This window comes from Poecilia latipinna, unplaced genomic scaffold (genome assembly GCF_001443285.1).
Source record: "Poecilia latipinna isolate Pla-1442-1.1 unplaced genomic scaffold, P_latipinna-1.0 Scaffold2373, whole genome shotgun sequence".
In the NCBI taxonomy this organism is placed as follows: domain Eukaryota; kingdom Metazoa; phylum Chordata; class Actinopteri; order Cyprinodontiformes; family Poeciliidae; genus Poecilia; species Poecilia latipinna.
In genome coordinates this window covers 32,259-46,109 of record NW_015114989.1, presented here as the reverse complement: position 1 = coordinate 46,109, position 13,851 = coordinate 32,259, and the positions used below count along the sequence as shown (strand labels likewise).

At 36.2% G+C, this 13,851-nt stretch overlaps 1 protein-coding gene across 1 annotated transcript; it reads left to right on the top strand.

Annotated features, from left to right (window-relative positions):
* The first annotated feature begins 4,848 nt into the window (after window positions 1–4,848).
* Window positions 4,849–7,990, top strand: LOC106937540 (transcription factor 7-like 2). The gene is made up of 3 exons (XM_015019095.1): window positions 4,849–5,368; window positions 5,612–5,681; window positions 7,833–7,990. The coding sequence occupies exons 1-3, from the start codon at window positions 5,186–5,188 to the stop codon at window positions 7,988–7,990; spliced, it is 411 nt and encodes a 136-aa protein (XP_014874581.1). The 5' UTR covers window positions 4,849–5,185.
* Window positions 7,991–13,851: the final 5,861 nt, after the last annotated feature.

The following is a 13,851-nucleotide window of genomic DNA, read 5'->3' as shown; positions in this document are numbered from 1 at the left end:
AACCTTACCTTGCTAGCCAGTTTGACTTTAGTTTTAGGACCATTGCAAAGCTAGTCAAAGCAGAATAAAAACTTTTCAAACATTCTGATATGGCATCATGTAAACATTTTCTCTAACAGTCACACCGTAGATGTGACCTTAGTTAGCAACAGCTGCCTCAGGGTGAAGAACCTCCTATTGCTCTTTAGCGCTGTGGCTAAGCTAGCTAAATCTGGATACAAACTTTAAATTCTGATAGGGTCATGTTAACATTTTCTCTGACAACTGCTGCTAAGTTGTGTCCTTCAGTAGCAACCACAGGCTCATAAGAAGCTTGATGTTAGCGTTAGCTGCTTCGCTAAGCTAGTTAAAGCTGGATAATGCTTTTTACTTATCATGAGATCTAATTGTCCAAACTTCACTGGCATTTAAAGGGATATTTTTACAAGTAGTACCTCCAAACTTAATTATATCTGTATCTTTCTTGCAATTTCTAAACATTTAATTGTATTTGAGTTCTTGCTTTTAATCTCATGGGCTATAAGTACATTTAATACTTTTTTCTTCTTTATTTATCTTATGAAACACTTCATAGCTACTGCTTAAAAATAATTCTCATATTTTATGTCTCTTACGTTTAGTGTTACTTTATTCAGTTTGACTTGAACAGCTAAATATAAACATGAAGCTAATTGCCAGGGTTTTTTTTTTTACCAGAGGAACCACAGCCATTGTTTTTTTCAGACACAAGGCTTGCTCTGTATCTCTGACTGTATGTGAAAACCTGTCTTGTGGGGTCACAGCAGCAAAGCGTCTTCTCTTTTCTTTTTTTTCTTCTCGCGTTCTGTGTAGGATGCTTATCGTTTCAATCTCCTCTTGTTTCCTTTTTTGGCCTTTCCTGTTAACACTGGCAGAGCCGTCTGATGTCACAGACGACACTCATTAGAGTCAGAGATAAAAGATGATAAGAAAGGATGCATGTGGTGTTTAACAGAAACAGCTCAGGACTGATAAAGCTGGGTGATTTAAAGGTAAACTGTAACTATGATCAAAACACGAAAGCCTAAACAAGAAGAGGAAAAAGAGAGAGAGTGAAAGGCGCGTTAAAAAGCAGAAATGTTTGCGGTTCAGAGTCTTTATAAGACACCTTGAACAGAGAGTCTGTTCATACCAGAATTTCTGTTTCACATCAGATGTGCGTCGCCTCAGGTGAACCTGTGCAGCCACGTGATGAACGTCTGCAACTACCAGTGCAGATATTCACTTAAGATCAGAGACGCAGCTCTGGAAAAAAAACAGCTGTCTATATTTAATCAAGGCGAATAAACAAGGAGTTTAAACAACTCATTTATAATTTAGATTAGCATACATTAAAAACACTCATTTTAATCTTTTTATTAATATGCATCAACGATATTGTATAAATATGCAGTTTTATGCAAATACCGTGCCCGTTTTCTGTTTGTATTTAATTCTGTTTCCCAGCTGTGGATCATCATTCTCATTCAAGGCAACAGACTCAGATTAAGTCGAATATTAAGTCACAGCATGGGAGTGTATAAATATTTCTCAATTAAAAACTCTGAAGACCAGCTACTGTATCAGCATTAAAAATGCATCGGCGATGGGAGGAAAACAGGGGAAGGCAAGTTACGAGTTTGATAAGACATCAGAACTTCAAGTCTACATCTTTGAACTGTGTTTTCTTTTCCATCTTTCCCTCCTCCAATCAAGCAGTTGCAACGGCTAGCACTTTTTAGCTGTTTTGGAGGCTGTTACAAAATCTGTGGGATGTAAGGACCAGCCAAAACACGCTGTGCCTCTGTTATTCATGCCTTCTGATGTTTTTTCACAGAATGTCCTACATTTTGCTGCTTCTTGCGTGAGCTGCCACTTCTCTGTTGATGCAAATGAGGAGTTTTGTTCCAAAATGTGAGTGGTGTACAGGCGACTGCTGGAAAATGACTGAAAAAGGGGCTGAACTGTAAAACACAGTCGCTGTGACCTGATGGAAATACACTGAAACATTCAGTATCATTCTGAACAACAGATAAAGTTTTATTTTTTACAACAAAGCTGAAAAAATGGGAGTGGTGTCACCACATCTGCATTGAATGAAAGGTTCATTTTCTCGATTTTAAAACTTCATTTTATGCTACAAAACCACAAAATCTTGGTTTAATTTCTAGTACAAATATCTTAGTACACTTGAAATGAGACAAAACTATCTGACAAGTAACTTTTCAATGAGAACTAGGAGCTTGTTTTAAGCAAATAACTCCTTAATATTGATGGAAAAGTACCAGCTGTAAGTAAAATAACATTTTAACTGTCAGATTATTTACTTTTTCATCTATATCGACTTAAAACAAGCCCCTATATCTTGCTGAAACGTTACTTGTAAGTTAGTTTTGTCTTACTAAAATATTTCCTCTAGAATTACTTGGTAAGATTTTGTTTTTGCATCATAATATGAAAGTTTTTATTAAGTTAAAACTGTCGTCTCATAATTGCGACAAACAGCATAACGTAGATTAATGGTAAAACCATTAAAGCAGGACAAAAGTATCCAGTCCACTTCAACTGACCACAAACCAATGCATAGTTTTAAAGCAGAAGGAAAAGGACATCGGAATTTCTCCTTTTTCAAATAAAATAGGTTTGGTGTGCAGATTTGCTATTTGTTTTGCTGTGAACTTTAATAAACAATAAAAACTAGAAACAATATACTTTCATGTATTCAGAACACCAAGAAGCATTTAACCAAATGCAGCTGAACTTGGGCAGCTCTACAGCCTTCAACTCTGCTAAGTTTGACTTCAGTTTTTTCGTTTTAGATTTTTGTTGCATCTCTGACCCAAGACTCAGAAAATTTAAAGGGGCAGTTGCCTGTATTTTCCCGGAACATAAAATACACATTATATAATAACTGTGTTATCTTCAGTTGTCATAAAAAATAAAAATGCTAAATATATCAACTATGACCTAACAGAAATTGTACTTCCTGATTCAACGCCTCTGTCTCTTTAAACCGTCCTGCTCTTTCTGAAGCTCCGCCTTCAGGAAGTCATCACAACATGGCTCCTCTATTAACCCTTTAACAACATTTTTGAGAAGTAGCTCCTGCAATGAGCTCAGCAGTTTCACCAGGTGTTTGCTAAATGCTGCTGGCTAGTCTGAAGGAGCTCAGCTACACCTTGGAGGCGGGGCTAGGTCCATCCAGGTGTTTTGAACAGCTGAATGGTTGCCATGGAGATTAAAGGATTTCTCAAACATGAAGGAATCAAAGTAATACTCCAGGTATGTTTTTGATGAGGGAGTATGATTTTTTTTATATATGTGTGTATACATACACCCACATGGTACTGCCCCTTTAAATTGAAAGTTTAAAAACAAATCTACATGGAGTTTAAATGTTTTCAGTCGATTCTGAGATTCAGTTGAGGTTTGCTGGACTAGAGTATAAAAAACATCCCAAGTTTTGATCATCTGCTCAATTAAACTACACACCTGGCTATTTTAATTTACACAGAAATAAAACATTGATATTGACTTATAAAATGTTTGTTATTCTTAATTAAATATTATTTGTCATTTCCGTCAATTTCATAGCTAAGAACTACTTTGTGTTGATCTTTAGCATAAAATTACAATAAAACATTGTGGTTTGTGGTCATAAAGTGATAAAAAGTGAAACATTTTATGGAGCACCATATATTTAGTGAAGCTTATTTTCTGTCTTTAGAACATTTAAATGACTCATTACATAATTTAATGTTTTTGTTTAGGTTTTCTACATAAATAAAGTTTACTTGCACACTTTGCTAACAGTCATGTGAAAAGTTCATGGAAACTTTGTGTTGAGGGATTTAAACATATCTACTTATTTATTTGGGATCATAGTGTTTATGTTATATTTAATATGTATGTTATTTAGGAAGGTGATATAATAAAAAGTGGATATAAATAATTTGTTTTTACACAATTTGTTTCTATTTTTCATACGTATTGTCTGCTTTCCTTTCAAACAAAAGAAATCAATAATGTGGATTTTAACGCTAAAACATCCAACGTTATGTTTTATTTATGAGTAAAAACCTACATTTTCTTTTTTAAGTGCAAAGAAATCTTTCTTTTACATCATCAATCTTATTTAAATTAATATTAAATTAGATATTTTAGAATTTTATATCAAAAATTTAACAGATGAAATTTGTTAAATTTGAATATTACTTACTCATAGTCAAGTTAAAGAAAAATCTTTTATTTAAAACTAGTCATACTTTACCAGTTGTAGTTTAAAAAATATATAAAATCATACATAAATATAATTTATAAATTTAAATATATATAATTATATTTTTATATATATTTACATATGTTAATATGTATTATTCATTTAAATATGCTTATATTATATTTTATTATAATTATTTATAACATTGAAGTTATTTAAATAACTTCAATGTTATATAAATGTTATAATATAATGTCAATATTATATTTAAATGATGTATGTATAGTGTGTGTGTGTGTGTGTGTATTATTTGTATATATATTGATATTTTCATATTTGAATCTCTAGTTTAGCTATCATGGTGTTTTTTCTACATTGTAATATTTTTTATTTTTCATTTCTCACTTGTTGGTCTAATAAAGGATTTTCTTATCTTACATCCATCTACTCATCTATTTCCTTATTTTGGAGAAATTCTACTGAATATGACATATTTATTACAATGCATTGCTTTTTCTGAGTGGGCCGTGAATATCGCGCATCCGGCCCTGTGCGTCATGAATAATGTGCGCTGAGCGGCGCAGAGGGAGGCGCTGTCTCTTTAAGAGGCTCAGCCCTCTGCAGAAACAATCGTACAACCCCCCAACAAGTCATCGGACCTGTCAATCAAGCGGTCGGCGCCTTTGAAGCCGGGACTCCTCGCCTTGTCTTGGGCTCAAATGAGCTGTTTGCTGTTGTAGCGAAACATTGGTCTTCCACCAAGCAGCCAGCCGGGGAACGACGCCACATCTCAACTTTTTCTCTGCATGTGGTGGGGCGAACATTTCCCTACTTTCTCCTGGAGGCGCTCCACACTTGAGGATACTATTTAAGTGAGAAAGTCACTTCTTTATTCATACTTTTTAAATTTTTTAAACATACTTTACAAGAGGAGGTGGGGGCAAAAAGTCCAAGGTGAGGGAAGTAGTCATGCCTCAGCTCAGTAGCGGCGGAGGAGACGACCTGGGAGCGAATGATGAGATGATAGCGTTCAAAGACGAAGGAGAGCAGGAGGAGAAAATCCAGGAGAACGCCTTCACGGAGCGAGACCTGGCCGACCTCAAGTCCTCTCTGGTGAACGAGTCGGAAATAAATCAAAGTCCGACCTCGGCGGTAGGTGGCTCAGTGTGTGTGTGTGTGTGTGTGTGTGTGTGTGTGTGTGTGCGCGCGCGCGTGTGTGTAAACTTGTTTTATTTTACGCGCTGAATGAGACCAGAATTTCTGCCTCCGGGGGTAAAAAGCGGTGGGATTCCCATGCTGCCCGGAGTGAAAACACGCCGTAAAAGTGAGATAAAGTGGATAAAAAAGTGGCGTTTTTTCCGCCTCACCTGAGTCCGAGTGTTGTTGTTGTTCCAGGCGGTCAGACGGGGACAGCAGGGCGAGCAGAGGGTCTTCCAGGACAAACACCGAGAGCATCTCGACGGAGGTAAGAAGGAAACTTCAAAATACTCATTAGTGCGCCGCTCTGTCTAAGAATGACTAAAAAAATAAAAATCTTCAGTGTTTTTGGTCACGGGATGCGCGCTGTAGCTTTAAAACCAACTTCAAAGCAGACTCTGTAAAGATGTCCAGTTATCGGGCTTTCCTCTGATCCATCACCTGTTAGCAGGACTGCGCTGTTGTTTTCATTCAAAGCTCAAAAAAATACGCCTCCCATGTCAAGACGAGCAGTTTTTAACCACAAAATTAACCGATTAATCCATAAAAAGTCAGAACCTCTTCGGTTACCGGGCAATTAAGGAAAAGTTATATCAGTGTGTCCTGGGTGTCTTTGCGTAACTATGACGATGAAGAGAAAATATGAAAAAATTCACCCAGTTTTATCTCATGAAGAACAGTTTTGAGCTCCAATAGCGCCAAGCATCGGGCAGAGAAACGGATGATTTTTACTCCAACTACAATAGAAACAGATTTTTGTTTCCCTCAACGTATTAAATGCATCAAATCAAAGAGTTTCTAGAAGAAATACCAAACCTAAACCAGATTGAGCTAATATTCAGATCAAATCCTGTAAATATGAGATTTAAAAATAATTAACTCTTGTTGTTTTTGTACCTAAAAATCTCCATTTTATTTGATGAAATGTCAGAAACATAAGTGGGAATAATCTGGTCACTTCTTAAATACAATGGGATTCAAAACTCTTTTCTCATTCATCTGTTTTCCATCGTTGAAAATAATTGGTGTTAGTTAAAATTTGAATCAGAAAAATTGGAGCAGGCCAGATTGGTGCACTTCTGGGTTTTTATCTTTCTAAGCTTTCTTTGCTCCGTCCTTACATTATAAGTTTTTTCCAAGGTTTTATTTTTATTTCTTAGCTGCTTGAAAAGTGTAGCTTTGGTCACATTAACCCTTTCATCGCCAGCAGACGTGTTTTCCACAAACAGCTCAGGATGAAACGGTTAAAGACGAACTCAATGTTTCCACACTGGAAGGATTTTTAAGAGAGACTGTGAGGAAAGGTTGGACATTTTATCAGCGCGGTTCAGGCTACGCTGCACTCAAATAGTTTTGGAAGATTAACTCTGATTTGAAAAGGAAACGTCTGTTTTAATAAATAATTCACATTTAAAGTGCAGTTCAGCTCTACTTGTGTTTCTGTGCAGAGATCTTTGTTGTGTTTTGCCTGGTTTGACTTTAACTGACTTCCTACATGAGTAAATTTAATGTTTTGTGTTTTAAAATGTCTTCAGCTCTGTCGCTCAGATCTGTCACTTCTTCGGCAGAGTGGCTCTGTTTCATCTTAAGAGAGCTGTTATTAATGAAATCACCTAATGCTAATCATAGTGTGCGTCTTCCTTTCTAGTATTTGTGAAATTATCCCTGTCACAGTGAGATCTGCTCATGTTTTGGCATTTAGGGGCAATTTTGAAGGAAAATTGCAGCTTTTTCTCAACTTTGGGAAAAGAGTGATTAAGTTTTTTTTGCTTTTGCCACCCAAAAAGAACAGAGTAACTTCCCTCCCTGTGTGCAGCACATTTTGAAAGTGTGTAGTTTTACTTGGCAGCTTTAATTATAGGTTTCCCTCAGCCGTTTCTCTCATTTCAGTCCTTACCAAAGGAAGAAATGTTATCACGTCGGGGTCGTCTCAGGAAAAGTCTTCATCAAAACCGGATTCTGTGGTTTCAAATGGATCCTTGAGACAAATTGAAACCAGTAGAAATCTGTATTAGCAGAACTGCAATCTGGCCAGAAATGCTTAGCAGTGACAATTGTGGCTAATTGCTTTGTGTTGCAGTTTCGGTCTGAGCAGGTAAATAACCCAGTTCTGTGTGACCCAGAGAGAGAGAGAGGCCCCTCGCTTAATAAGGCGGCTGCAGCTGGAAGTGAACGTAGTTCACGCCTCTGAGCTGCAGGTGACGGCTTGCTGCTGTTGTTACATATATATCTAGTCTGCGTTCGTGCAAGGATGCGACATGATGCAACCGCTTGGTAATAGTTTACCTGCTTTGCATGCACGCTTATTCCTGACGTGTTTGTTTCCAGCCGTCAGATTTAGCTTTTGAGAAAGACGTTGTAAAGTTGCTTTTGAACCTGTAAACATAATTTTTGTGTTTCTTCTTTCGTTTAACCTCAGTGTCGAAGCAACAAGATGGAGGCATGTATAAGTCGCCGGCGTATCCCGGGTATCCGTTCCTGATGCTGCCGGACCCTTACCTCCCCAACAGCTCGGTTTCTCCATCTGTAAGTCGGCTCGTCCTGTTCTTAACCCTCCTGCTGCCTGCTGGGCTCTGATTTTTCTCCTCATTGTGTGTTTTGTCAACCTGAGGCCGTATTTATACCCGGCCTTTCAATCCAGGGCAAGTTTTTAAAATCAGATCTTCAGGATTCGCTTTGAATGCTAAAGAAATGACATGGCCGTCTTCTTGTTTTTGGTATTTTCTGTTTCTTTTTGCTCAAAAAAGCCAAAATCTGTTTGTCTTTATAACTTTTAATGCATGTTATGAAAAACAGTCTGTAATTATTGCAGAAAACTCTGCTGTGACTGTTGCCAATCAATATTTCTGGAACATTTTGAACTTTAATTTGAATTTTGAAAGACTCTTTATGTGTTTTGACTACATACACTGCAAAAACACAAATTCTTACCAAGTAATTTTGATATGGTTTCTGGAACAAATATCTTATTACACTTGAAATAAAAGGAAACTAACTTATAATTAACTTTTCAGCAAGAAATAAGTAAGTAATTCCTTAATATTGGCAGATTATTTCAGTTACAACAATGGAAAAATGCTTTATTAGTGAAATAATTACTTTTTCATCAATATTAATGAATTATTTACTTCTATATCTTGGTGAAAAGTTACTTGTAAGTTAATTTTGTCGTACTTCAAGTGTACTAAGATATTTGCACTAAACTAAACAAAATCTACATGGTAAGATTTTGTGTTTTTGCAGTGTAATGGACAAAATAAAATAAATTGAGGCTTATTGGGTTCAGAGGAGGCGGCTGTCGCCTCACCGTGAAATAACAAAATAAAAGGTTTTTATTGTTATTTTGGTGAACTCTGCTGACAGTCGGAGTGTGATTGCTGCTGTTGCTGTGAGGTTTTTCCATCTACACACGCACACACACACACACACACACACACACACACACACACACACACACACACACTCAGGAGCGTGAGTGATAAGAAGGTTTTGTCGCGGCCCTAATATCAGCTGAGCTTCAGACGCAGATCTGAGACGTTTTTCGCATCATTTCTCATTTGTAAGAATTTATATTTGTTGTTGTCAGTAAATTCCAGTTAATGTTGTTTAAACTGTTGTTGGATTGTTAGTTTTACTGCCAATAAATCTGTAAATATGATTAACTGGAGCGACTGTGTGCAGTTTAGTGATAAAAATCACATTTCTTTATGAGCAGTAGTGTCTTTTTTAAGACCAGGACCTGAAAACAGTAATAAATATTTTTAATTGTTGCTTTTATTGTTGTCACAAACGCATGTTGTGACAAAACTTGTGAAGAAAAGAGTTTTTCCGTTTCTTCACTGTCTGTAACTCACTTGTTTTGTATTTAAATGGCATTTTTTTTAATCTCCCTTTTATTTATTATTATTATTATTTAAAATCATCTGGAAGCTTTCTGGTAAAACAAGGTGATTTATTTATTAGTTTTTCTTTTACGTGGAAATAAAACTTCCCAGAAATGAGTCTAAGTGATTATAGGTTTTATCCATGATCACTGTGAACTGAATCACTGCAAAAACACAAAATGTTACCAAGTATTTTTTTAGTTTCTAGAAGAATTATCTTATTACACTTGAAATAAGATAAAACTAACTTATAAGTAACTTTTCAGTAAGATATAAGAGCTTGTTTTTAGTAAATTATCCCTTAATGTCGAGGGAAAAGGAGATTATTTAATTTCCCCATGTTGTAAGTGAAATAATCTGATTTCCCATCAATATTTACCTAAAACAAGCCAATATATCTTGTTGACAAGTTATTTGTAAGTTAGTTTTGTCTTATTTTAAGTGCAATAAGATATTTGCTCTAGAAACTAAACAGAATTATGTGGGTAGATTTATTGTTTATGCAGTGAAGCGTCCTTGTCCCTCATTTTTAAAAAGTTTTTTTGTTGCCGTTGCTTTAAGCTGCTCATCCGGCAACATGGCGTCTGATGAAAACGCTTCAGAAAGATGGAGGCAGGGCTGAAATAAAGAGCACTTCCCTTCTCTCTTTCTCTTTCTGTCCTTCTTTTTCTTTCTGGCGTTCGCTGAACTCTTCGTCTCTCTGCATCCTCCCTCTTTCTTTCTTTCTCTATTTTTTTCTCTCCTCTTGTTGCTGCCTCCATATATTTAGGGCGTCGTTTTGGGGCGCCTCTACCTGCCAGCTGAAAGTGGGTGATGAAAGTGTCATGGCGGCTGAAAGTGTCATGGCGGCTGAAAGTGTCATGGCGGCTGAAAGTGTCATGGCGGCTGAAAGTGTCATGGCGGCTGAAAGTGTCATGGCGGCTGATGGTTGTTGGTTTGATGCGACGAATCTGGGGAACCGACGGGGAAATCACAGGTTGTTTTTGTTTCAGCGAGAGAAGGTGACACGTTTCTGACGGAGTCAGTCCGTTTGCTGGGCGGCAGAACCAGAACCAGATCAGAGCCAGAACCAGAACCAGAACCAGATCAGAACCAGATCGGAACCAGACCAGAACCAGATCAGAACCAGATCGGAACCAGAACCTGTCTTCTTTATCAGCTTGAACTCTTGTTCTTCTTTTTCTAGTTCGTCTTTTATTTGGTCAAGTTGTGGAAAATTGGCTGCATTTGTTCAGGAAGCAGGAAATTATTTCAAGTTTCTCTTTATTCTCTCTATCGCAGCAGAATCATTTTTCAAAAACGCAAAAATGACTCATTTCTGTCAACGTCATGAAATGATTATCAGGGATTCACCGATTGCAGTTTTCTGTCCGATTATCAATCTTTAAAAATCCTGATCTTCCGATTCTGATTTTTACCAATATTGTTTTACTTTTTTGTCTAAAATGTTGCTAAATCGATCAGGAAAGTCACTGAGTTTAAACAGTGCAAGCAGAAATGTTTACAAAAGCAAAAAATCATAAAAAATATTAATTTCTATCAGTGTAATGTGATTATCTAATGGGTTTTTGTTTGTTTCTATTCAGTGTGGAAGAGTTTGGTTAAAATAAAAGTCTTTGGTCGATAATTAAGACCTTTATTGGCTGCAGCTCTCTTTTTATTTGAGTTTAATCATCCAGCCATCAGTTACCAGCAGCATATCGACAGAAGAAAACCTGAATCTGAAAACCTGTTTCTGAAAACCTGAGTGTGTTCCTGTAAAAGTGTAAAACTGCTGAGCTCATTGCGAGAGCATCAGCTGAACGACAGAAAGTTCAGCATTAAGTTTATTAGTTGTCTCTGTGATTCCCCTCGGCGCAGCATGTGGGCTTGTTTTCACTGTAAAAACTCCAGTCCAGTTGTTTAAATCTGGGGGTTTTTTTGAGGGGGGCTTTTTGGAGAAAATGAATATAAAATAATTCAATTGGTTCAGTTATTAATCTAAAAATGTAACTAATTTTCTGTTTAGACAGAAAAGCATTTTCCTATTGCAAAAGGCAGAGTTGGGCAGTAACTAGTTACATTTACTCAGTTAGATTTGCCTGAGTAACTTTTTTAGGAGCATTGTACTTTTGAGTAATTTTATTCTGAAGTATTTCTGCTCTTACTTGAGTAAAATTTCTGGATTTTCTACCCACTGAATGAAAAACAGACATGTTTTAACCAGAAATCCACCAGACTCACACCTGCAGTTTTTGCAAAAGTTTCAGAAGTTTATTGAAATAAACTAATTTTAGAAAATTTATTTTGTCATTTTGGTCCTTAAAATACCAAAATTTCCACTTAACTTTATATTTTGCTCTGTTTGAAATGACTGATAAACTGATCAGTCACTCAGACTTTTTACCACATACTTTTATTGGGCGGCTGCGGTTAGTTTTTGAATAAAAACACGTTGAAGTATTTCTGCTCTGGGTTCTCTGCCTCCTCTGGACGTTTTGCTGTTGTCACATTTATGGAGATATGGGAGGAAATGCTCAGAGAAGATTTGTGGGATTAGCAGATTAGCTTGTTGCCTTTGTGTGGAGCTTTTATCTGGATTGTGTTTTGTGTTTTCATGGCTGCTGCTGAACTTCATTACACCGAGTTGCATCTCAGCGTTCGGCATGTTTGTTGTGTTCATCTGCAAGCCTTAGGCTGCTGTTTGTATCCAGAGTTCATGGTGTGTTTTCTGAGCTAATGTTTGCTCTCTCCCTATGTGTGTGTGTGTGTGTGTGTGTGTGTGTGTTTTGCAGTGTTTGTGCATAACATTGTGGATTAAACGCAGACAGTTTTCTTTTTAAAGGGAGTCAAACCAAAGCAGAGAAAAGATTTCCTGTAGACATAAAAGTAGTTTTTTCTTCCTTCAGATCCATGTTTGCTTTGTGTCGTTTTCACCTTTTCTACCTCTGTTCTCGTCTCTGACGTCTTCGCCATCAGTTCGCCGTTCTTTCGTCATCCTCTCGTCCTTTGAGATAACCTTCAGGCATCTGGGAACTAAAAGGAGAAATGACAAAAGCTCAGAAATGTTTGATTTTCAGGTGACTGTCTGCTTTTTTACTTTCCTGATCTGTAGTGATCAGACGTTATAGATGATTGGATTGAAATTGGAACATCATGAGGAACAAAGAGGAAGATATTTGTGTTTATGCAGATGATTAAGTGTTGCACTTTTCCAAAATTATTCTCTTACTGGTATCATGTAAAGTTTTAAAGGCATTACATGTTTCTGCTTGTTTTTGGTTCATATAAAGGCAGCTATATCTTCTTTTAGACCAATTTAATGAGTGAAGCTGCATTTCTTACAAAATTAACTCTTGAAAAACCTTTAAAAGCAAAACTTTCTATAAAACTCAGTACAAAAAGTAGATATAAAGAGAGAAAATGAGAAATAAAGCAGATGGATGTTTAAAAAGACAAAGCACTGCAAATGTTTTCTTTAGATGCTTTTTTTTAGATTCATATTAAATAAATATCTTTGTACATATGCAGATGACTGCATTGTTTTTGTCCAAAATCAGCAGTTTGCATTGATCGATTGCGTAATAGAAATGGTTTACGTTTGTGGGCTGGTTGCCACCAAACCACTTCATTATTTCAGACAAATTGCTCTAAAAGCAGCAACTGAACTGATTAAATAAAACTGAACCTTATACAACATGATGCCAGAAACATCCCAGAAATGAGTCTTTTAAAGAGACTTTCCATGAAAACTGCAGCACTGCGTTTGATAATTATCAATATTTGATTGAAAATTACTGCAAAAACACAAAATCTTGCCAAGTATTTTTGTTTAGTTTTTAGTGCATATATCTTAGTTAACTTGAAATAAGACAAAAGAAACTTTTCAGTAAGACGTAGGTGCTTGTTTTAAGTCTATTATTCCTTCATTTTTGTGAAAATGTTCTAGTTCTGTTGGTAGATTATTTTGCTTATAACACTGAAAAAAATGTCTTGTTTTAAGTGAAATAATCTGCCAATAAGTTAAAGGAATTATTGACTCATATTGGGGTAGGAAAAGGGGAAAAGAAAACTAACATCAATTAAATAAACTAGCCAATGATTTATTTTTTATTTGTTGTTTGTAGGAAATGGAAACATAAAAATTATTTTTGCACATTTGCTGTATTAAAAGGACAAACTTATTCTCAGAAGAACAGAATTTGACTTTTTTAATTCAATAAATTTGATCAAAGCTGATTCAGGTTGAGTAAAATCGGCTTTTCAGTAAAAATCTCAGGATTGATGCGATTCTCATCTTAAAAGCTTTTTAATTAAAAGATTAATTATGTGTTATAATTTTACCCTGATTTAAAAATGAAAAGTAAATCACTTTCAGGCCATTGTTGAACTGCAGTTGGGGGCCACACAAACTCAATCCACGGGCTGCCAGTGGCCCCTGGACCACACATTGGACCCCCTGACTGCTGAAGAGTTACCTGTTGGCTAGTTTTGTCTAATTTAAACTGTACTAAGATACTTGTGCTATAATCTAGAATGAAAACAGTTGATTTCTGCTGGTGTTTTGTCTCTTTA